This window comes from Jaculus jaculus, chromosome 20, assembly GCF_020740685.1.
Source record: "Jaculus jaculus isolate mJacJac1 chromosome 20, mJacJac1.mat.Y.cur, whole genome shotgun sequence".
In the NCBI taxonomy this organism is placed as follows: domain Eukaryota; kingdom Metazoa; phylum Chordata; class Mammalia; order Rodentia; family Dipodidae; genus Jaculus; species Jaculus jaculus.
Genome location: NC_059121.1, coordinates 28,173,492 through 28,197,325, shown reverse-complemented (window position 1 = coordinate 28,197,325; position 23,834 = coordinate 28,173,492). Strand labels below are relative to the sequence as shown.

General features: G+C 41.4%; 1 protein-coding gene across 3 annotated transcripts in view; it reads left to right on the top strand.

Annotated features, from left to right (window-relative positions):
* Nnt (nicotinamide nucleotide transhydrogenase) overlaps positions 1–23,834 on the top strand; it is a 97,067-nt gene that overhangs the window by 10,157 nt on the left and 63,076 nt on the right. For all 3 annotated transcript variants that reach the window (XM_004664954.2, XM_045138912.1, XM_045138911.1), the window contains exons 3-7: positions 2,882–3,111; positions 7,476–7,693; positions 8,688–8,775; positions 14,049–14,137; positions 19,854–20,041. In XM_004664954.2, coding sequence (XP_004665011.1) covers positions 2,882–3,111; positions 7,476–7,693; positions 8,688–8,775; positions 14,049–14,137; positions 19,854–20,041 — 813 coding nt within the window. The remainder of the gene's footprint in view (positions 1–2,881; positions 3,112–7,475; positions 7,694–8,687; positions 8,776–14,048; positions 14,138–19,853; positions 20,042–23,834) is intronic.

Here is a 23,834-nt window from a genome sequence, read left to right as displayed (position 1 = left end):
CGGGAAGTCAGAGTCCAAAGTGAATGTCTCTGGGTCTCAATCAAAGTGTTGTCATTTCTGAAACCCTCCTGGGAGCTCTAGGAGAGAACCTGTTTGCTCACCACTTCTAGCTTCTGGAAGGCGTACCTGTGTTTGCCAGCTTTCTTCCTTCATTTTCAAAGCATCAGCATAGCATCTTCAAATTGTTCATTGACTGTGACTCTCTTTCTTCAAAGGCGCTGTGATGACATAGGAGCTCTCCAGATAATCAAAGACATTTTCCCCATCTTAGGTCAGCTAATTAGCAGTCTTGATTCTATCTGTCACCATATTTCCCTTGTGTCATGTAGTAATATATTTGGATGTGTTAGAGATTAAAACATGGATATCTTTGGGAAACTTATTCTGCCTCTCTTGTTGCTATGTTCTCACAAGTCGACCATTGAAATTTCAAAGTACGTATTTCATAAGACTCAGCATGAACGCATGGATTCAATTTTGGGTTTGTCTTACTCTACTCCATTGCCCTTAACAGTTATTCTTCTTGATTCTCAAATTGCCATATTTGGCCAGTGAAAATCATTTCATGTTGGCTTCTAAGGTTTTTTTTTTTTGGACAAGATTATGGCTATCATTGGTAGCTTCCTTGACTTTTGCAATGAATGGCTTAGTTTTGAGGTTGTCATAAAGGTAAAAAGCCCCAGAGAAGTGTATATATGACTTAATTTTTCACACCAATGCAAATATTGGCTAACCTTCTGCTGTCCTGTCTTTCCTTGAGATAGTGAGTAAGCATTTATTGGCCACTGACTTACTGTAAATTTCTAGTGCTTAATTAGTGTGGGAATCTTAAGACTGTTCAAATTCAGGCATTTTTTTAAGGTTGATTTAATTTCCCTAAGGTCTCAGTCTAAGTTATTCTGTATTCATGATTTGATTGATGTATATTTTTAAAATTTTTGTTTTATTTTATTTATTTGAGAATGACAGAAAGAGAGAGAAAGAGGGAGGAAGAGAGAGAAAGAGAGGGAGAGGGAGAGGGAGAGGGAGAGGGAGAGAGAATGAATGGGCACGCCAGGGCCTCCAGCCACTGCAAACGAACTCCAGATGCTTGCGCCCCCTTGTGCATCTGGCTTACATGGGTCCTGGGGAACCGAGCCTCGAACCTGGGTCCTTAGGCTTCACAGGCAAGTGCTTAACTGCTAAGCCATTTCTCCAGCCCTTAATATTTTATTATATATTTGGTTGTAAGAGTAGGTTTTTAAAATTTTTAAAAAAAAATTTTTAATTTCTTTATTTGAGAGTGACAGACACAGAGAGAAAGACAGATATATATATATAGAGAGAGAGAGAATGGGTGCGCCAGGGCTTCCAGCCTCTGCAAACGAACTCCAGACGCGTGCGCCCCCTTGTGCATCTGGCTAACTTGGGACCTGGGGAACCGAGCCTCGAACTGGGGTCCTTAGGCTTCCCAGGCAAGCACTTAACCGCTAAGCCATCTCTCCAGCCCGGTTTTTAAAAATTTTTGTAAAGCCTTTATAGGAGGATATTGTTTAAAACATGTGTTAATGTCTACATGGTGAACAAAAGAACTGAAGAATGTAATGGCCTTAAGATGAAGCTGGACTGAACCATGCATATAAATATGTTTCATTTCTTTTGGGGTGCAAGGAACAGAATCACAGATAGGTTATGTTTTGTGAGGAGGCCTTACTGTGAAGATTTTTGGGAGGAAGTGGAGCCTAGGAAATTCTTCACCTACTTCTTTGGAGCACTGGAATGTGTTCCGGATTTGATGGCTGATCTTTGCTTAAGATGTTGCTGCTGGCCTCCCCTTGATCATTTCGTGGCTGTGCTTACAAATAATTTTGGAACTGTTCTACCCTCCTTGTCTATTTCTGGGAGTGTCCCATACAGACGACCCGAGAGAGAGTGTAATTAGAATGGTTAGTCACTGGCTAGCATAGAATGTCCTGGAGCCAGTTCTCCTGTGGCTGCTGATTTTCGTCATATCTAGACTATAGGTGATTATCTTTGACATAGTTGCTAGATCTTTGACATTTCAGTTGCTGCTAAGTGTATAGGGTCTTAAAATACAACACTTGGAAATCTTTTTAAAAAATACTTTTTTAAGCCGGGCATGATGGTGCACGCCTTTTAGTCCCAGCACTTGGAAGGCAGAATAAGGAAGATCACTCTGAGTTTGAGGCCACCCTGAGCCTACCTAGTGAATTTTAGGTCAACCTGGGCTAGATTAAGACTCTACCTTGAAAAACCAAGTTAAAAAAGTGGTTTATTTCAGAGAGAGAGGAAAGGAGAGAATGTGTGCACTAGGGCCTCCTGCCACTGCAAATGACCTCCAGATTCATGTGTCACCTTGTGTGTGTGGCTTTATGGTGGTACTAGGGAATCTAACCCAGGCCATCAGGTTTTGCAAGCAAATGCCTTTGACTGCTGATCCATCTCCTCACCCTCCCCCACGATACAACACTTGAAAATCTGTGAGAAATTGCCTGTGGCCAAATTGTCCCAGGAAGGAATTTTGTGTGTATCTAGCGTAGTGCTGCTCTTCAAAACATCACTTCTGTCTTTGTTAAAGGTCAGGACAGGAAGCCTCAAATCCCAGAGTTCTTTTAAACAGCAAAGTCAGCATGCTTTGTAACTTCTCAGCTCATTTCCCCCCCTGTGAATAAACTAAGCTTGTCATATGCCTTGAAGAGAAGGCCATTTGATTAAAAACTTAGAACTTTTAGGAAAGCAGGCAAAAAATTTATCATCTTCCAAAAAAAGTAAATGAATCATCTTCAGTAGCAATTATATGTAGGATATCGTAAGCCATTTTCATTTCCTGAGATCTGTTACTAAACACGTGATTTTAATTTTTGTTTTTGTTTATTTATAGGTATTCCATACAAGCAACTAACTGTTGGAGTCCCCAAGGAGATTTTCCAAAATGAGAAGCGAGTGGCCTTGTCTCCTGCTGGTGTGCAGGCCTTGGTCAAGCAGGGTTTTAATGTTGTAGTGGAATCAGGTGCAGGCGAAGCTTCCAAGTTCTCAGATGACCACTACAGAGCAGCAGGAGCCCAAATCCAAGGGACAAAGGAAGTGCTGGCTTCTGACTTGGTGGTCAAAGTAATTATTCAGTTTCTCTCTTCCATTTACATTATGCTGACTGAAATATTTTCATTGATAAGTATCTTCTCTGGGGCTATAACTCTTTCAGTATTATTTTTTAACAGATACATAATAATTGTCTGTATTTATGCACTGTGCTATCATGGCACATTGACACAATGTGGTTAGCTTATCCATTAACTTAAATATTAATCATTTCAACTTTTCCTATTTAAAAAATATTTTATTTATTTATTTATTTATTTATTTATTAGTCAGAGAGAGAGAGAGAAAGAAAGAGAGAGTTAAATGGTCCACTTGTACACAGAATTCCCACATGACTATGTAGCTTATGCTGGGGTGGGAAGAAGGTCTGGATTCCAGCCTGGGACTGAACATACAATGTCTGATACATGCAGGCAGTGATTTTCATGCAGTGCTATTGCTGGGGAGGGCATGACTGTCCTGGTGAGAAAGGCATATTGAGTTGAGTTACCAGTAGCCTGACTTACTTTATTTATTTTTATTTGAATTTTTAAAAACTTATTATATTTTTTTCTTTGCTTCTTCAAGGTAGGGCCTCTCTAGCCCAGGCTGGCCTAGAATTCACTATGTAGTCCCAGATTGGCCTCGATCTCACAGGGATCCTCCTACCTCAGTCTCCCAAGTGCTGAGATTAAAGGCATGTGCTACCATGTCCATCTTATTTTTATTTTGAGAGAGAGAGAGAGAGATTGGGAGAATGTGTGCACCAGGGCCTCCAGACACTCTCAGACACATGTGCCACCTTGTACATGTGGCTTACATGGGTTCTGGGGAATTGAACCTGGGTCCTTTGGCTTTTCAGGCAAGCACCTTAACCACTAAGGCATCTCTCTAGCCCCTGACTTACTTTAAAAGGAGGTCTGGATGTACAGTAGAGCAGAATTTATATGATAAAAAACTTTAAAATGTGAACTTAAAAAACATACAGTAGGAGAGACTGTATTAAGAGTTCAGCACATTTAGTCACTGAACCAAGCATTACACTGGAATCTTTAATATCCGGTAATCAAGGGAAACAGAGGAGGGGGGATTTTAGCAGTGTGATTGCCAGATGAGTGTAAGCTCGCTTGCTTTTAATATTTTATTATTTAGTTATTTATTTGAGACAGAGAAAGAGGGAGGAGGAGAGATAGAGAGAATAGGTATGCTAGGGTCTGCAGCCACTGCAAATGAACTCCAGATGCATGCTCTCCCTTGTGCCTCTGGCTTACCTGGGCCCTGGGGAATTGAACCTGGGTCCTTTGGCTTTGCAGGCAAACACCTTGACTGCTAAGCCATCTCTTCAGCCCTCACTTGCTTTTAAAGACAAGCTTTTCTATATTGCTTTCTAAGAATCAACCCATAGTTTGTCATCACCTCCTCGACTCTTTACGTCCATTGAATAACATGATAAGACGTGTGTGTGTGTGTGTGTGTGTGTGTGTGTGTGTGTGTGTGTATGTATATATAAATTATTTCCTGAGCCAGGGGAACCCAGGGCCCTGAGCGTGCTAAGCATGGTTTCTATTGCTGAATCTGACAGCATCATAGATGGTGATTTTTGAAGAAGATACAAATACTTTTTTTTTTTTTGTTTTTTTGAGGTAGGGTCTCACTCTAGCCCAGGCTCACCCAGAATTCATTATGGAGTCTCAAGGCGGCCTCAAACTCATGGCGATCCTCCTATCTCTGCCTCCCAGGTGCTGGGATTAAAGGCATGAGCCACAATGCCCGGCACAAATCATTTTTGCTATAGAAAAATATTTGAAATTAAAGAGGTGTACCACCACACCCAGCTGTAGAAAAATATTCATAGGGGCTGGAGAGATGCCTTAGTGTTTAAGGTGCTTGGCTGCCAAGCCAAAGGATCCAGGTTCAATTCCCCAGGACCCACATTAGTCAGATGCACAAGGTGGCACATGCATCTGGAGTTTGTAGTGGCTGGATGCCCTGGCGTACCCATTCTCTCTCCCTCTCTCTGCCTCTTTCTCTTTCTCAATAAAATAAAAAAGGAAAAACATTTTTAGTTTTTAAACTACTGAGCCATCCTTCCAGCCCTATTTGTAAAGTTTCTAGTATGAGGATAAGATGTAATTCAGCTAAAGCTTTTTTATAGAAATACTTGTAATAATAAGTATAGTTCTTTCTAGTCTATGTTTTAGAGGGTAAATCTTTTTGAGGTACCTCTTAAAAGGGCACAAGAGCATATGTAAAGTTGGGAAATATTCTGTTCATTTTGGAGATCCATAAGGAATATGAGCAAGCTAAAGCTGTGCTGAGAATTCTGTAATATAAAAATGTAACATTATATTAGTGTCCACTGACTATTTGGGGCCTTTCTTTTGAACCCAGCCTGTTACTATGCTGGAGTGCACCCTCAGGAGCACATTTGACTGACCCGACTGTGCTCAGATGCCTGTTACTATGCTGGAGCGCACCCTCAGGAGCACATTTGACTGACCCGACTGTGCTCAGACGCCTGTTACTATGCTGGAGCGCACCCTCAGGAGCACATTTGACTGACCCGACTGTGCTCAGATGCCTGTTACTATGCTGGAGCGCACCCTCAGGAGCACATTTGACTGACCCGACTGTGCTCAGATGCCTGTTACTATGCTGGAGCGCACCCTCAGGAGCACATTTGACTGACCCGACTGTGCTCAGATGCCTGTTACTATGCTGGAGCGCACCCTCAAGAGCACATTTGACTGACCTGACTGTACTCAGATGCCTGGAGCCCCAGCCAGATACTTGGTAGGACTCAATAAACTGCTCCAGAGTTGTTCTCTAATTTTTAATTCATTTTATAGATTTATTTTTTTGAGGTGAAGTCTCGCTCTAGCCCAGGCTGACTTGGAATTCCCTATGTAGTCTTAGGGTGGCCACAAACTCTTGGCAATCCTACCACTGCTTCCAAAGTGCTGGTATCAAAGGTGCATGTCACCACACCTGGCTCATTTTATAGATTTTTATGGAGATTAAAAACAGACTGTGAAAAAGGCAATTTGGGGTGTGTGTGTGTGTGTGTGTGTGTGTGTGTGTGTGTGTGTGGTGGGGAGGTTGGCTGGTCTTGCACATCTCAGATAAGTACTCTACCCCTGAACCGCATTCCCTGCCCCAAGAGTTACAAGTCAATACTCAGCCTAGGTTCTTATCCATTACCAGCCCAGTACCTGAAACGGAATCATAGGCAAAGGCATTTCCTAAGTGAAGTAAGATGAAATGTGGTGCCAGGAAGGGACTGAATGAGTACTTTTGTTTGTATTTAAAATGTGAATCCCAGAGGCTACATTTTCTGTGTTTATTTGTCCAAAAGCATTATTGAAAACTGGGAGCTAATGAAATTGAATGACACTTCCTTATATGATAGAATATATTGATGGCTTTTGTTTCAGCCCAATTCAGTAGACCTACTTCTGTTCATTGTACTCATTTATAGTAATCTCGAAGTTTTTTCTTTACTATCTATCATTTTAAGGTGTTACCAACCTATATCACCTAGTCTTTAGTTTACAACACTGCTGATGTCTCCTTATCCCTAATGGTCATATTTGCCAAAATGAGCAAAGATTGAATCTTTGAACATAAAACAAAAGCTTCCTTTTCTTTAAAACCCTTTTTTAAAAAAATTATTTATTTGACAGTGACAGACAGAGAGAGAAAGAGGCAGAGAGAATGGGCATGCCAGGGCCTCCAGCCACTGCAAACAAACTCCAGATGCGTGTGCTCCCTTGTGCATCTGGCTAACATGGGTCCTGGAGAATCGAGCCTTGATCAGGGGTCCTTAGGCTTCCCAGGCAAGCACTTAACCGCTAAGCCATCTCTCCAGCCCCAAAGATTCCTTTTTTAAAAGTTCTAATGTCTTAGCTTGGTGTGGTGGCACACACCTTTAACCCCAGCACTCAGGAGGCAGAGGCAGAAGGATTGCTGTGAATTTGAGACTACCTGAGACTACAGAGTGAATTCCAATTCATCCTGGGCTAGAGTGAGACCTTACCTCCGAAAACAAAACAAAAATTCTGATGTTTCTTGTTTAAGTCCCTACCTCCTTGAATATGGCCATTCTGGTCTAATGTCTCTTAATTTTGCCAGAGTGGTAAGTTTTGGGAGAACAGGTTTGTTGTAAAACCTCCATATTATTCCAGCACTGTGTAGTTAATTGTCAACCTGACCTGGTGTTCTTTCTTTCTTGGTTAGAGGATAGGTAACACACATCTCTGTGTAGTTCACCTTGCTTAGGGTGACATTTATTGATGAAAGATAGTCTTCAAGAATATTGTTTAAATAAAGGTATCTTATCTGACCGTCCTGTTTGTAATGAAAGTATGGTTTTACCAGTGGTTTGACTTTCTTTTTAGGTACGCGCCCCTATGATGAACCCGACATTAGGGGTTCACGAAGCTGACCTTTTAAAAGCCTCGGGAACACTGATTAGTTTTATTTATCCAGCGCAAAATCCAGACTTGCTAAGTAAACTGTCTCAAAGAAAAAGCACTGTTCTGGCGATGGACCAGGTCCCAAGGGTCACCATTGCTCAGGGGTATGACGCTCTGAGCTCCATGGCCAACATAGCTGGGTAGGTCTGTTCTTTTCTGTTTCTGTTAACAAATGCACAGTGACAATATGCAAACATTCACATGGTACCCCTTCTCTTCCCAGCATTTTACCTTGTAATGCCAGCTGAAGATTGCAGCCTTTGAGAGTGCACAAATTCGCTTTTGTTGTGTCATTCATTTCTGTAGCTAAAATTCTGAATATTTATGGACGCTTATTATGTGCGAGGCATCCCAGCACGGGCTTCTCCTGCACTCACTCATTTGGTCTCATGACCTTCAGAGACAGACGCTGTTCCACTTAATAGACAAGGAAACCAAGAATGAAGAAATCTTCCCAAGGCTACAAATGTAATTCCTTTGTTTCAAAAACCCTGTACTTTTCATCCATTAGAGATCTAGTAGTGCTACTTGCCCTCTGGTTATTGTTCTTTGAATTTTTACTGTGTACAGGCATTTTAGCTTACTTTATTTTAGCTCAAATTTTTTATTTGAGTCCTCCTCCCCATTATTGTAAGTACTACATAGTCACCGATTTTTTTTTTTTTGGACAACATAGTAAAGTAAAAAGGAAAATTAGAAGGATATGGAGTCTCAGTTAAAAAAACAGCATTGTTAGCAGTTTTGCTTTTTTCCTTTTTTCTTTTTATATCTCAGGCTGACCTTCTGTGGTATTGGTAATGATCGGTCCAGGCAGCGTCATGGACAGGAGTTTGCCTCCACGGGCAGGCTGCCTGGACCTGACTTCTGGCTTTGCCATTTATTAGCTGAGTGACCATAGGCAAGAGTTTTCATCTCTGTGTCTTGGTTTCCCAATTTGTGAAATAAATGTAACGATTGTTCCTGTTCAGTGGCTTGTTCTGACTGAAGTGTGGTGAGTATATAGACAACCTCCAGAAATGCTCTTGGCATATAGAACCTATTATATAAACATCAGTTGTGTTTCTTTGACAAAGTATAATTGATAACATAATGTATGAATCTGTGATCTTTTATGGAATTATCTATTTTTTTCAGTTATAAAGCTGTTGTCCTAGCAGCTAATCATTTTGGACGGTTTTTTACTGGTCAGATCACAGCTGCTGGAAAAGTTCCTCCAGCTAAGGTATGGACAACATTTAAGGTTCCTTGATAATGCAAATTAATCAAAACAGGAGCATATGTTGCTGTATATAAAACAACTATGTAAAATGCAACTATTTTAAAAGCTTTGTTTTATGTTATTTTCACTGGTCACTTTTGTGGTGCTCACAAGTTTATGGTGGATCCTCAAAGCCAAACTTGAGGTTGTGGAAAAAGATGAATTTGGCTTTTCTAGAAGTTCTACTCTTAATTTCCTTTCTGCTTTTGAATTAATATCTTGAATTCTTAAAGGGATTTTGGAAAATTTGGTCTTTAGGCCTACTTATTACTTACTTTTTTTTTTTTTTTTTTTTGGTTTTTCAAGGTAGGGTCTCACTAGCTCAGGCTGACCTGGAGTCTCAGGGTGGCCTTGAACTCACAACGGTCCTCCTACCTCTGCCTCCCAAGGGCTGGGATTAAAGGTGTGCGCCACTATATCCAGCTCTAGTATTACTATTTTTAAAAAAGCTTCAAGATACTAGTACATTCTATTATAACATTATAGTTCATAGAAAAGACTGCTTTGGTTTCTTCACTTGTCACTTTTTTGGGTCAAGAGAACAGGAAATGGAAGGTGGTATAGTCAGAATATTTGGCAGAGGTGAAACTTGGTGCAGAGGGAGAAGAGGGAGAGGATGAATAAGAGGGAGAGAAGAGGAGGAGTGAGGAGAGAGAGAGATTCAGGTAGTGATCACCAGGGACACGGTAAGCACAAGATTAGGAGATTATGTTGTGACTCTTTGATATAAGGTCCACTTAAATAATATTAACCCCGAGACTAGGTACAGGCGGCAGGACTTTAAGTAAGGACATTTTCTGTCTGTTAGTGTGCATTTACTTTGTGCATCCTCCTCTTAAATGCCTTACACATATTCTCTTACATAATTCAAGAATTCTTACACATCTCTTGGGTAAAAGCAAACATCTAGTAGCAGATTTGTGAAATCTAGTTACATGTACTGCTTTGAAAAACAGACTGGGTGAAAGAGAATAGTAGGTTGTTTAAATAGAAGCCAGAAAACTTAGTAAGACGAACAAGCAAACAATACACGGATATGGTATATGGAATATTACATTTCACAACATATGACTTACTAAATTATGACTGTTTTTTTAAGAATTGTAAGGAAATGTTTTGGTATTTAGGGTGGCCAGAAACTTGATTCAGTTCTTAAACTTACTGAATGCATCAATGTGCAAATCAACTACTTGGTATTGATTAGAATATTTCTATAAATGTATGCAGGTTTAAAAGAAAGCTATGATATGGGATGAAAGAGTGAAACAAAAGATAATGTAAGTAGAGTCTGAGATTTTCAAAGGTGGAAAGGTGACATTTTCCTGGAATTTACCAGATGTTGGTTATTCATAAGAAATAGTTACCTGAAATTGTAGTAGATACTAGCTCTCTACTTATCATGTGTAGTAGTCAGGGTTCTCTAGAGGGATAGAGCTGATACTAAAAGGGGATTTATTGGGTTAGCTTACGATAGTCTAGCCATAGCTGGCTGCAGGCTTGAGAGACAAGGAACCTGCAAGCTATTCGGTGCACGTAGCTGCATGCCTCAATAGCCCCAGTCCTGACAGGAGGGCCTGGAGGGTTTCTGGAGAGCTGCTGGTCTTCAGGCCACATTGTACAGCTCATGAAACTTGATTCAAGTGTTGATGAAGGATAGCAGAACAGGTTAGATGCACAGTCAAGTGAACAGCCAGGGCCAGGGTGGGGAGAGAGCCAGGTAAAAGGCACTTCCCTGAATAGCACAGGCATCCAGGCAGAACCAGGGACTGGGACCTTTCAGAGCTTCCTTATAAGTAGGCCACCACTGGAGGGCCACCCACTCTGGAGGAAGGACTTCCTCCTTCAGTTAATTCTCCTTGAAGCAACCTGAGTGACCTGACCAAGAAGAATGTTTGTGGATTCCTAATCTTATGGCAACAGAATAAACCATAATATTTCATTTATTTGTTCATTTACTTATTTCTTTATTTGGTAAGAGTCTCACTCTGGCCCAGGTTAACCTGCAACTCACTTTGTTGCTCAGGCTGGCCTTGAACTCAGAGTGATCCTCTTACTTTAGCCTCCTAAGTGCTGGGATTAAAACTGTGAGCCACCACATTTAAAATTTTTACTACAGGGGTTTTTCTTATCCAGAATAAATGTATAATAATATAATAGTACAATAAACTAAAATCAGTGGAGGATATATGATGAACCAGGCACAGTAGGAGCTGAGAATATGGCCTGAAGGTATAAATGACATTCCTACTATACAAAAGTTATATCCTAGTGGAGGTCACATTGAAAGTGGAAAACAGTGGCGCACACCTTTAATCCCAGCACTCGGGAAGCAGAGGTAGGAGGATTGCCATGAGTTCAAGGCCACCCTGAGATGACAGAGTTAATTCCAGGTCAGCCTGGACCAGAGTGAGACCCTACTTCGAAAAACCAAAAAAAAAAAAAAAAAAAAAAAAAGAAAGTGGAAAACATATTCTAGGTAAACATATGAGATAATTTTATATATTTATTTTAAAATATTTTTATTTATTTATTTATTTTTTGGTTTTTCGAGGTAGGGTTTCACTCTGGCCCAGGCTGATGTGGAATTCACTATGGAGTCTCAGGGTGGCCTAAAACTCATGGTGATCCTCCTACCTCTGCCTCCCGACTGCTGGGATTAAAGGTGTGTGCCACCATGCCTGGCTAAAAATATTTTAATTAATTATTTATAGGGAGAGAGAGACAGAAAGAGAGAGAGAGAGAGAGAGAGAGAGAGAGAGAGAGAGAGAGAGAGAGAGAATGGCCTACTAGGATCTCTAGTCACTGCAAATGAACTCCAGATGCATGCACTACCTTGTGCATCTGGCTTACATGGGTCCTGGGGCATTGAACTGAGGTCCTTTGGCTTTGCAGGCAAACGCCTTAACTGCTAAGCCATCTTTCCAGTCCCAGTTGTGTCTTTTCCTTCACCTCTTGCTACAGGGGTGAATTTCTACTGTTGCAGTTAACTTTGCTTTACTCATGTGCAATTCTTTTTAAATTATTGGGTCTTTTACTATGTCCCTTTTTGCTAAATATTTTTTTATATTGACAGCCACTATTGGGTAACTTTATTATGTATAGCATGATGTGAAAAAAGTGTGTGTGTGTGTGTGTGTGTGTGTGTATACACATATATACACACAGTTATATCCATATATGTATATACAGTATGATAGTTAAATCTAGCTGGCTAACATGTGTTATCTCACAATTATCACTTTAGTGGTGACAGCAGATAGTTTGTACTGTTTACATTTTCCAGACTATATCATAATATATTATCATCAACTATCTTGCTGTACAATAGATCTCTTAAAATGTGTTTCTCCAAGACAACGACATCAAAATAAAAGACTAATGTAGAGAGGGAGGGGATATGATGGAGAGCAGAGTTATGAAGGGGAAGACAGGGGAGAAAATAGGGTTTTTGTCTGTAAGTATAGAAGCTGTCAGTAAAAAAATTAACAAAGTATGTTTCTCTAGCTGTAGGCATAGTTTTCTCTTTTTGGATCTTATCTTTTGTTCGTTCTTCTTCTTTTTTTTTTGTCTTTTTTCTTTCTTTTTTGAGGTAATGTCTTGTAGCCCATGCTGACATGGAATTCACTGTGGAGTCTCAGAGTGGCCTCAAATTCATAGTGATCCTCCTACTTCTGCCCCTAAGTACCGAGGTTAAAGGCATGCACCACTACGCTTGACTGTGTTTTTTCTTTTGAGACATGCTCTCACTTTGTAGCCAGTGTTGGCCCTAAACACACTACCTTTCTGCCTCATTCTCCCTTGTGGTTTCTTGATTCTATGACATATATGTAACTTTATTATTTTTTCTTTTTAGCAGTGTGGGACTTTTCTATAGAACAGGGCTGGTGCTTTGGAGCTCAGGACCTGCTTATTTCCTATGGTCTCTTTCTGTCTTCATTTGTCTGGCTTTTGCCTTCCTCTGAACAAGCCATCAACACAAACAACAGTTGTTTCTGAGGCATTCCTCAGGCATTTGACTAGTGTATACTTTAAAAATAATATTACTGTTCTTTTAAAATATTTTAAAAAACATTTTATTTATTTATTTGAGGAGGAGAGAGAAAGAAGTGGATAGAGAATTGGTGCAACAGGGCCTCGAGCCACTGCAAATGAATTCCAGATGCATGTACCACCTTGTTCATCTGGCTTTATGTGGGTACTGGGAATTGAACCTAGGTCCTTTGGCTTTGCAGGCAAGTGCCTTAACCACTAAGCCATCTCTCCAACCCTAAAATATTTTTAAGAGAGTGGGGGAAGATGTGTGTATGCCAGGGTCTCCTGATGCTGCAAATGAATGACCATCCAGTTTTATTTGGTTGGCTGGGGATCTGAACCTAGGCCAGCAAGCTTTATATGCAACTGACTTTAACCACTGAGCAATCTCTCCATCTCTTAAAAGGCAGACGGATATGTGGGTCTGCTGGATGGGTGGGAGTTTACAAGCTTCACTGTTCCTGTGGGTGGCTTTTCTTTCCCTTTTAGGAACAAGTGGCTGCCTTCAGCAGACCATCTGTAGGGTGGACAATAGGACTCGTGTTTTCAGGATAGCCCATTCCCGACCAGAGACCACGTTGCTTTCTCACTACTACTGTGTGGCAGGCAGGACTGTAGTTCCTTGTGGCTCTGACCTGTCTGTGGTGAGGGAGGTTTGGTCACATTGCTTCATTTTCAGGTATAGATGATTCAAAATGGTTCTGAGCGATGACCTTGGTTAGCAGATGTCCAGAATCATTAGAGCTCAGAATACGAGTTGGGGTAGATGTTTCATCAAAGTTGTGCCCACCTTTGAGACATGGTTTGGTGTTGTATGAATACAGAAAACCTGGAATTGGAGGGGAAAGGGAGACTCCTAAGCGTTTTAGTAGGATGAGCTTGTGTACACTTAGAGCGACTCTGTTAATCTTTAACAGGTGTGCACTGGTTGCGCTTGCAGAACTTTCATTCTGAGATGCTGATTGTCAGGCTATTTTTAGGGGAGGTTGTTGGCCATTGGCAGGGGTTCCTCTTTTGATACACTCTAAAAAAATGCTGGTGGCCCAGCTAAGGGAGCCTGTGTGTTCTACTGAGGAGGGCAAGCCTGGAAGCACCACCATTAGTACCACTATTGAGTGGCAGCCATGTGCCAGGCGCCGGTGACTCTTAGCTAGCGATTTTATACAGTCCACTGATGCATGACTGGGCTTTTTCCTCCCTCCCAGATCCTGATAGTCGGTGGTGGTGTGGCGGGGCTCGCCTCTGCGGGAGCAGCGAAGGCCATGGGTGCGATTGTCCGAGGATTTGACACCAGGTGAGGACTTCACTAGTGAGCCACTGAAAACAGCTTTTCTTTTCTTTTCTTTTCTTTTCTTTTCTTTTCTTTTCTTTTCTTTTCTTTTCTTTTCTTTTCTTTCTTTTTTTTCTTTTTTTTCTTTTCTTTTCTTTCTTTCTTTCTTTTTTTTTTTTTTCCCAAATGGGGCCCATTACTTTCCTTAGATCTTACAAACTGTAATAGCTCACTGAGGCTGCTCTGTAAACTCTTTTTCATTTGAAAATGCTTCTGCTTTTAGTAGTTGACTCAGTGGGTGAAACTTCACTGTAGCACAAGTAATAAAATAGTTAAAAACCTGACCAATCACTTTATGTTGATTACAATGGGGCCAGACTTATATGTGTCCTGAGATTGTAATGTGTTTCCTCACCATGTGCTATTTTTCTTCAGAATGTTTTAGGTACTGTATTAGTCAGGGTTCTCTAGAGGAACAGAATTGCTAGAATGAATTATTTTAAAAAGGGAATTTATTGGATTAGCTCACAGTAGTCCAATAGCAGTTGCAGGCCCGAGAATCACCGAACCTGGTAGCTGCTCAGTCCACGTGGCTGGATGCCTCAGCAGTCCCGACCCAGCACTGCAGATAGCGCCGGAAAGCCTGGAGGCTTCCTGAGGAGCCGCTGGGTTTTGATCCACGCGGGTCTTCAGTTGATGCTGGTCTTTAGTCCGCACTGGTCTTCAATCCACGCTAGAAGGTAGGGAGCAGCTCCGGCAGCCAAGTGGAAGGAAGGAAGGAAAAGGGAACTCTTCTACCCAGAGCTTCCTTATATCAAGTCCCCCTCTGAGCGGGGCTGCCCACTCTGGGGGAAGGGCTCACCCTGGGGGAAAGACCTCCTCCTTTAGTTGATCCTTCCTAGAAGCAGCCTGTGGATTACTAACAGATCAAGTTGACAACACCTTAACTATCACAAGTCCACCCCTTGTCAACTTGGTATCAAATCATGTCTCCTTACATCATACTTAATTTCCAAATGAAAACAGTAACAAGCTCATAATTCCTCCTAACATCCCATAACTATCCCACGTACAACCGGAACTGCAAAATCTTCCCCCCAGCACAAGCTTAGTCTCTAATACAATGGGTCTAATATAAATTCAACAGTTAGCTAATGATATAATCTAAATATTGGTGTAGATACAAACACTCTGTTATCAAGGCAGGACGGAAACATTGCAATCACAGTCCTCGTTTCTGTAACTAATCACGTGGCCTGAGCTGGTGTTTGTAACTGCCTTCTTCTACTACCCATTCTGTATTTCCTCCACCTTCAGCAAGCACCTCGGCAGGTCTTGGTTCTTTACCGGCAGGGGTAACCCATACCTTCATTCCTGAAAGATCTGGGCCATTTATCACACGACTTCTATTGGGTTGTTGCAGTCGTCCATTGACTTTGACAACAGGACATGGTAACACTGACATGGTGATCCTCCTGCCTCTGCCTACCGAGTGCTGGAATTAAAGGCGTGAGCCACCACGCCTGGCTCTTTTTTAAATTATATATACACATACATATTTATTATTTTTTCAGTTATGGACATGTTCAGTATATAAACAGCACATATTAGTACCATCCTTATTCTCATCCCTGTCCCCTCTGAAGGGGACCTCCTCATTGGGGATGCTGGTTATCCCCATGGGCATTGTGGGTCATGCATTGTGGGGGTAGCCATCAGTTATGGGGAAGAAGCAGTGTCTTTGTGAGTAATGTCCCAGTTTGTGGCTGTAATAATCTTTCTACCCCCTCTTCTGCGAATTTCTCCGAGCCACACTGGGTTAGTTTTAGGTCTACTTCAGTGGTGGGCTCTTGGGAGCCTCTGTGTCTCTGGATCTCTGGTTTGGTAGGAGTGGAGTGTCCTCTGTGTCGATCTCCTTCACCCTTGTGCTGGGACCAGGTTCACCACAGTCCTTGAATCTTTGGAAAACAGAATATTCAAGTATAAATGATATGAGAATTTAGTGGGTTGATAACATTGTATCAAATTGTGAACTGGATAGACAGCTAGGCCACTGTCATTCTTACCTGTGCTTTATTTATAATGTATTAAGTATCTTAAAGACAACTATAAAATGAAGAAAGAGATGGCCAAAGTGTTATCACACTACTTTAAGAATTATAGTATATTAATCCAGTCCCTATTTTAAGACTAGGGTTTGAGGTCATGTTGCAAATATGAAGTACAAATGTGTTAGAAACATACTTGATCACTAATTCTTGTTTAGACAGAATGATGTCAAGTTGACAGTAGAGCTTAACTGTCATATGTGCAGCATTGCATTAAGTTTTGATACCTGAACAAGGTTTCTTCTAGCACACAGAGAATTAGGCTTCATTATAATGTTTTTTTTTTTTCGAGGTAGGGTCTCAGTCTAGCTCAGGCTGACCTGGAATTCACTATGCAGTCTAAGAGTGGCCTTGAACTCTCGGCGATCCTCCAAGCATAACCTCCTTTCACTTTTATAGTACGCGCTTCCTTCTCCCCCTTCTTGTCACCTCTTCTTCCCTTCTTATGGTCTCCAACCCATCCTCACTTTCACATCCCTTTAATTTACATGCATGCAAGCTCTAAAAGTTACAGTCCACATATAAGAGAAAACAGGTGATTTTTGCCTTTTTGGGCTTGGGTTACCTCACAGTTTCCCCCATTTTTCTGCAAATTTCATAATTTAATTTCTCTTTACAGCTGAGCAGAAACCTATAGGCATATGTACCCTATTTTTATTATCTAGTCATCAATTTATGAACATCTAGGTTGATTCCATTTCCCGTTATTGTGAATGGAGCAGCAGGGAACATGGATGTGCAAGTGTCTCTGATTAGATACAGAGCCAGTGGGGTATATGTCTGGGAATGGTAAAGCAGAGTCATGTGGTAGTCCAATTCTTAGCTTTTCAAAATTCATTTTATTTGAAAGAGAAAGAAGCATACACACACACACACACACACACACACACACACACACATATGCACATATATGGAGAGAGAGAGAAAGAGAGAGAGAGAGAGGCACGATCAAGCATGCCAGGGTCTCTAGCCACTGCAAACAAACTCCAGATGTATGTGCCACCTTGTGCATCTAGTTTTACATGGGCACTGAGGAATTGAACCTGGGTCCGTAGGCTTTGCAGGCAAGCACCTTAACTGCTAAGCCATCTCTCCAGCCCCAGTCTTTAGGTTTTTGAGAAGCCTCCACACTGATTCAGTGAGTCCTCTCCAAATGGCCATTTTTGGTATATATTAGTGTTGTATATGCATGTACATAAGTATATAAAGTAATGTTGTTTATATATCTATATCTGTTTATTTGTCTTCAAGGATATACATATTTAGAGATACCTAATTATTTCCTTAGGATAAATTCCTAAAACTGAAATCTTAGAGTCAAAGACATATAATTTATATTTTGCTATATTTTTATGATGTGATATTTTGTGGGCAAAAATGTAACAGCAAAGATTCTGATATAGCATTTCTATTTCTGTTTGTAATGCATTGAAAACTACAAAGAAGTATAAGGAAGAAAATTAAAATACACTTTATAGTTCTACTAGCTAGATGCCCTAATGTCTACACACCTTTTAATAGAAAACAAGGATCATTTGATACCTATATGTACCTCATGTTGTATGTCATTTGATGTATATAATAATATATGTGATCTTAATTGATCTTATTTTTATTGCTATTTGTAGATATTCTGAAACTTCAAATTTATTTCTGTTTATTTGCAAGCAGAGAGAGAAAGAGAGGAGGGAGGGGAAAATATGAAAATGGAAATGCTCGGGCCAGGCTGGAGGGATGGCTTAGCAGCTGAGGCACTTGCCTGCAAGGCCAAAAGACCCAGGTTTGATTCCCTAGGACCCATGTAAGCCAGATGCACCAGGTAGCACATGAGCGTGGAGTTTGTTGACACAGCTGGAGGCCCTGGCATGCCCATTTTCTCTCCCCGCTCACTCTGCTAGGGCCTCTTTAAACTGCAAATAAACGCTACATGCATAAACCATCTGGCTTTACGTGGATATTGGGGAATTGAACTCCAGATGGTCAGGCTTTGCAGGCAAGCACTTTTAACCACTGAGCCATCTCTTTAGCTGTATTTCTGAAACTTGAAAAAAAGCCATGTACCCATGGCTGCAAGAAAGGAAAACACCCACTCAGATTGACTTAAACTGTAAGACAGAGCTGGATCTTTCCCACGTGAAACCTTATGGGAGGGAGTCCCCTTCACCGCACATCTCCATCTGTTGATGACTTCAAAGACCAAGTTCTCCCTGCTCTTCCTCTGCACTTGTGACCGCAGCTTGACCTGCAGAGGCACTCTGGACTACGAGATGCCTTGCCCAGGCCAGCAGAGTCTTGTGGTCAGCAGTGGACAGGCGTATGTCCTGCCTTTTATACATATTCCAATACATGATGGTTGCTAGGGATTTATTGGCTCAGGTCATGGTTTCTCAAATTTCCCCAAGAGAATGACCTGCTGCCCTTGCTAAATTCAAATATGGCTCTGGCTGGGCATGATGGTGCACACCTTTCATCCCAGCACTCGGAGGCAGAGGTAGGAGGATTTCTGTGAGTTCGAGGCCACCCTGAGACTACGTAGTGAATTCCTGAGTAGGGGCTGGGAATTTGATTTATTTTTCTTCTTTTGTTTTTCAAGGTAGGGTTTTGTTCTAACCCAGGCTGACCTTGGAATTCACTGTGTAATCTCAGGCTGGTCTTGAACTTGCAGCGATCCTCCTGCCTCTGCCTCCTGAGTGCTGGGATTAAAGGTGTACACCACCACTTCTGGCTGAATTTTTTTTTTTTTAAAGTAGAAATTTGAATTCTCCATGTTTTTCGTATTGAAAATTTATTATTATGAGTATTATATATACATACAAAAAATTGAAATAGTTCAGCCAGAACTGTCAAAAGAAACTCTTAGCTTTTGACTTTTTTGGCTTTGCTTTTCTCTCTTATTTTGTTTTGAAAACACTTTAAAAATTTTTTTTGTTCATTTTTATTTATTTATTTGAGTGTGACAGAGAAAGAGACACACACACACACAGAGAGAGAGAGAGAGAGAGAGAGAGGGAGAGAGGGAGGGAATGGGCGCACCAGGGTTTTCAGCCACTGCTGATGAACTCCAGACGTGTGCGCCTCTGGCTAACGTGGGTCCTGGGGAATTGAGCCTTGAACCAGGGTCCTTAGGCTTCACAGGCAAGCACTTAACTGTTAAGCCATCTCTCCAGCCCTTGAAAACACCTTAAAAAAATTTTTTTTTGTTATTTTTATTTATTTATTTGAGAGCAACAGACAGAGAAAGAGGCAGAGAGAGAGAGAGAAAATGGGCGTGCCAGGGTCTCCAGCCATTGCAAACGAACTCCAGACGCATGCGCCCCCTTGTGCATCTGGCTAACGTGGGTCCTGGGGAGTTGAGCCTCGAACCGGGGTCCCTAGGCTTCACAGGCAAGCGTTTAACTGCTAAGCCATCTTTCCAGCCATTGAAAACACTTTTATTGATGGTTTTTGTATGTGAGCATAATATAATTTTAATCATAGTACACTTCAGTTATGTTCTTTTGTCTCTATTGAATTCCTGCTTTCCAACTACTGTTGATGTCTTGGTTTACTTTTCTTCAATGTATATGTACAGGAAGATTCGGATTCATGTTTTAGGGGCCTAACATAGCTGCTATTTCCTTTCAATAACTCAGAGCTGCAGCTTTGGAGCAATTCAAGTCCCTTGGTGCTGAGCCCTTGGAGGTGGATCTGAAGGAGTCGGGTGAGGGCCAAGGAGGATATGCCAAAGAGATGTCCAAAGAGTTCATCGAGGCTGAAATGAAACTCTTTGCACAGCAGTGCAAGGATGTGGACATCCTCATCAGCACAGCCCTGATTCCAGGTACACTGTGGGCAGATGAGAGACAGAGAGACAGAGAGACAGAGACAGAGACAGATGGGGGGAGAGGGGGAAAGAGAGAGAGAGATAGAGAGAGTGAGTTGGTGCACTAGGGCTTCCAGCCACTGTAATCAAACTCCAGAGGCTTGTGCCACCTTATGCACATATGTGACCTTGCACATGCGTCACCTTGTGCATCTGGCTTCTCAGGCAAGTGCCTTAACTGCTAAGCCATTTCTCCAGCCCAGTTTTATATTTTCAAGTGAGAGTGAGCATTTGTTTACTTTTGATTTTCTTTTAAGTCAAGATTAATACTTTTATTATAAAAGCGCTATAAAATGAAAAAGTACAACACAAACGATCACAGTCCTGAATATACATTACTAATAGCTTGGTATGATTTCTTTTAGTGTTCTTTCAATGTATATGTGTGCTAAGTACATGTGTATACATGTTTGTGCTTGTGTGGCCATGGGCATGTATGTGTGTGTATGTGTGCACGTGCATGTGGAGGCCAGAGGTTAATGTTGGGGGTCTTCCTGGATCACCCCCTTTCCTTAATGAGATGGGGGTCTCTCGCCTGAGCCCAGTGCTCTGAGACACAGCTAGTCTAGCAGGCAGCTTGCTTCAGGGATTCCTTGTCTCTGCCTCTTGAACACAGATTACTGGCAGCCAGCTTGCTTAGCCAGCATTACGTGGGTGCTGGGGACCCACACTCCCTTGTTTGCACTTGCATGGGAAGCACATCACCAGCCCCGCCATCACCCCAACTCTTTCAGTGTACTTTGATGGTGTTCACAAGTCCTTTGTGTATGGTGTTCTATTCCTAGAGCCTTTTGTTTAGGTCCTTGATAAATGGTGATTTTTTTTTAAATTTTCTTTAAGATGTGTTTTCTTTTCCCCCCAGGAGACAAAATTGTTTACTGAAGTGTTATTTATAGTATGGCAATATCAAGGGTGGGAGGAGTATTCATTCCCCCAAGGGTGAAAGTTGTTGCAGTAATTCTCACTGACAGCTGTCTCCAGCCTCTTCTGTGCTGGACTAAGCACTGGCCAGCGTATCAGCACTTTATACACTGTTCTTTGTAATTCCTTCCAGAACATGGAAGGCACTGTATTTTCACTGTAGAAAATGCAGGCAGGGGAGAGGGCTCAGTGGGTAAGAATGCTTGCCATGCAAGCACAAGGGCCTGAGGAGGCCTCAGTTTGAGCTCGGGCGCCCATTTCAAAAGCAGCCGGGCAGAAGGTTATACAGTCCATGGAAATGTCTGAGTGCAGACATGAGCCCTTTGGCTGAGTGTTTCATTTAACCCAGGGTGGCATTTGTGAAATCTGTAAGCCAGGGTGGAAGTCACGTGCAGGCATGGCAGGAAAGCACTTAAGTATTTCTCCTTTCATTTGTGACAGAGGCTCCTAAGGGGGGACTGGGAAATCTGCTGTGTGGCCACCTGACCATTTTACCTCTACCTAGGGGAGAGGTGTTAGATATGAGATATGACAAGTGGCCAGTAGAGGGCGCTAAATCATTTATTCATGGAATAAATGACAAGCACAGAATGCTCACTAGCTTTAGTTAAGTCAAACTCTTAATAAAGAACTTTGGGACAATTTGGATGTGGTATATTTCATCATTACTGGTTATGAAGTTAGGAGAAATGCAATTCAAGACGTTTTAGGCCCGCCTCCTCCTGTCTTCTAGTTTGTGTAGGGTTCATTAGTCAGTAGAGACTAGTAGAAAGTCAAATTGTATGATTGTCTTGAAGACCAGTTAAAGAAATTGTGTTACTCTGTTCCATTGTGATTTTCTTATTTTTTGAAGCCATGATATTCATATTAAACTTTAATAAATTTCTTGGTCAATACAATCCACAGCCTACTCTCAGAAGACTGGCTGGCTTTCCCTTATTTACCAATCAAAAAAAGTGTGGGGCTGGAGAGATGGCTTAGCGGTTAAGCTCTTGCCTGTGAAGCCTAAGGACCCTGGTTCGAGGCTCGGTTCCCCAGGTCCCACGTTAGCCAGATGCACAAGGGGGCGCACGTGTCTGGAGTTTGTTTGCAAGGGCTGGAAGCTCTGGCGCGCCCGTTCTCTCCCTCTTCCTCTGTCTTTCTCTCTGTGTCTGTCGCTCTCAAATAAATAAAAAAAAAATGAACAAAAAATATTAAAAAAAGTGTGTAGGGGGGAACGTGTTTAGAATATTATGAAGAAAAACGTGATTTTTTCTAAAGCCCTTTCCTATTCCCAGAGGACTGGAAATTGAAATATGAGAATTCATAAGAATTATTTAAATAATTACATATTATATAAAGGTCCAGACACCTCTTGGCCAACAGTGTCCTTGGCATTGTACCTGTATGGTCAATGTCCTTCTTGAATGTTTGCCCAAGTCAGCAGTTGGTATGGCTAGCAGAAGTTGTTCTGAAGTTTTTCTTGAGCAGATTAAAAAAATTAAGTCAACTGTGAGAATTATCTAAGCTGAGATTTCTTTGTCCAAGATTCATAGAAGAAGTGAAGATCTTGCCTGGACAAGATATGTGGAAAGAGGGGTACAGGCAAGTAGTTAATTTCAGGTAGCACCTTTATGGACTTGATAACTTTTCATTGTTTATCTCTGTCAGGCTCGAAAGGACAATGACTTTGTGTTTAAGTGTAGGTCATATATGCACTAAAACAGTTATATATGGAGGTAATGGTTATAGTGCCTGCTATTCAGACTCTCTACTGGGTTTATGTTGAGCTGAAGGTGAGCATTTCATTTAGTGCAAGTAACTTCAGGATATATACAGTCTCACTTAGTGGTATTGCATGCTGAAGAGAGGTCCCAAACTTCCTGTCTAGCTCCCGACATTTAGAGCCACCATTAAAGCATAAGCCATCTCTGCCATCTAGTAGAGCCCAGGATGCTAACACAAGTGATTTTTTTCCAGTATCTTTATGATCTAGAACCCCCAAAGGGAGACTTAAAATATCTAAACAGGAAGAGACTGAATCAAGTTGATTTTCAGTAAGTTAAGTAGGGGAATATTGAGGTGGAACAAGGAGGAATCCCAGTACTTTTGCAGTGACAGTGTTTTGGGAAATATTTCATGAAAATTCCAGTGAGAATTAAGCATACTGTGATGCTCATGTTGGATTTGCTGTGGCAGAAACTACCCTATTGAAAATCTTGCTTGATGATAACCTAATAAAAACCTCAAGATCACTGCGTGGTCATACAGCTCCCCTACACTTCCTTCCCCACCCCAGGTTTTGTCCTTACCCATTTAATGACTGATAGCTACTACAAGGCCTGAAGTTTTGTTTAGTAATGATGAAGGTGTTTGACTATTCAAATTCCCAGCATCATTTGATGAAAGCTGGTTATTTGATCAGAATTGGATCATAGTCTCCTTTCCCCCAATTACCTTTTATCATTTATATAATTTATAAGGCTTTATATTGCCTCTCATTTTTTTTTTTTTTGTTATTCAGTTTTCAGGTCAAATTTATGTTGGAACTACTTTCTGGGCCTTACTTCAGGCAGTCTGGCTACTGTTATCTCTTCAGATAGGCTATGATACTTCCATGCTTATATATATATATATTTGTTTTGGTTTTTTCAAGATTGGGTTTCACTCTAGTCCAGACTGACCTGGAATTCACTATGTAGTCTCAGGGTGGCCTCGAACTCACAGTGATCCTCCTACCTGTGCCTCCCGAGTGCTGGGATTACAGGGTGCACCACGCCCTTTGCATATGTTGCATTTCCTCTTTGGATGCTGTCCTGCCGCATCCATGCCTTTTGAAGTCTTCCTCCAC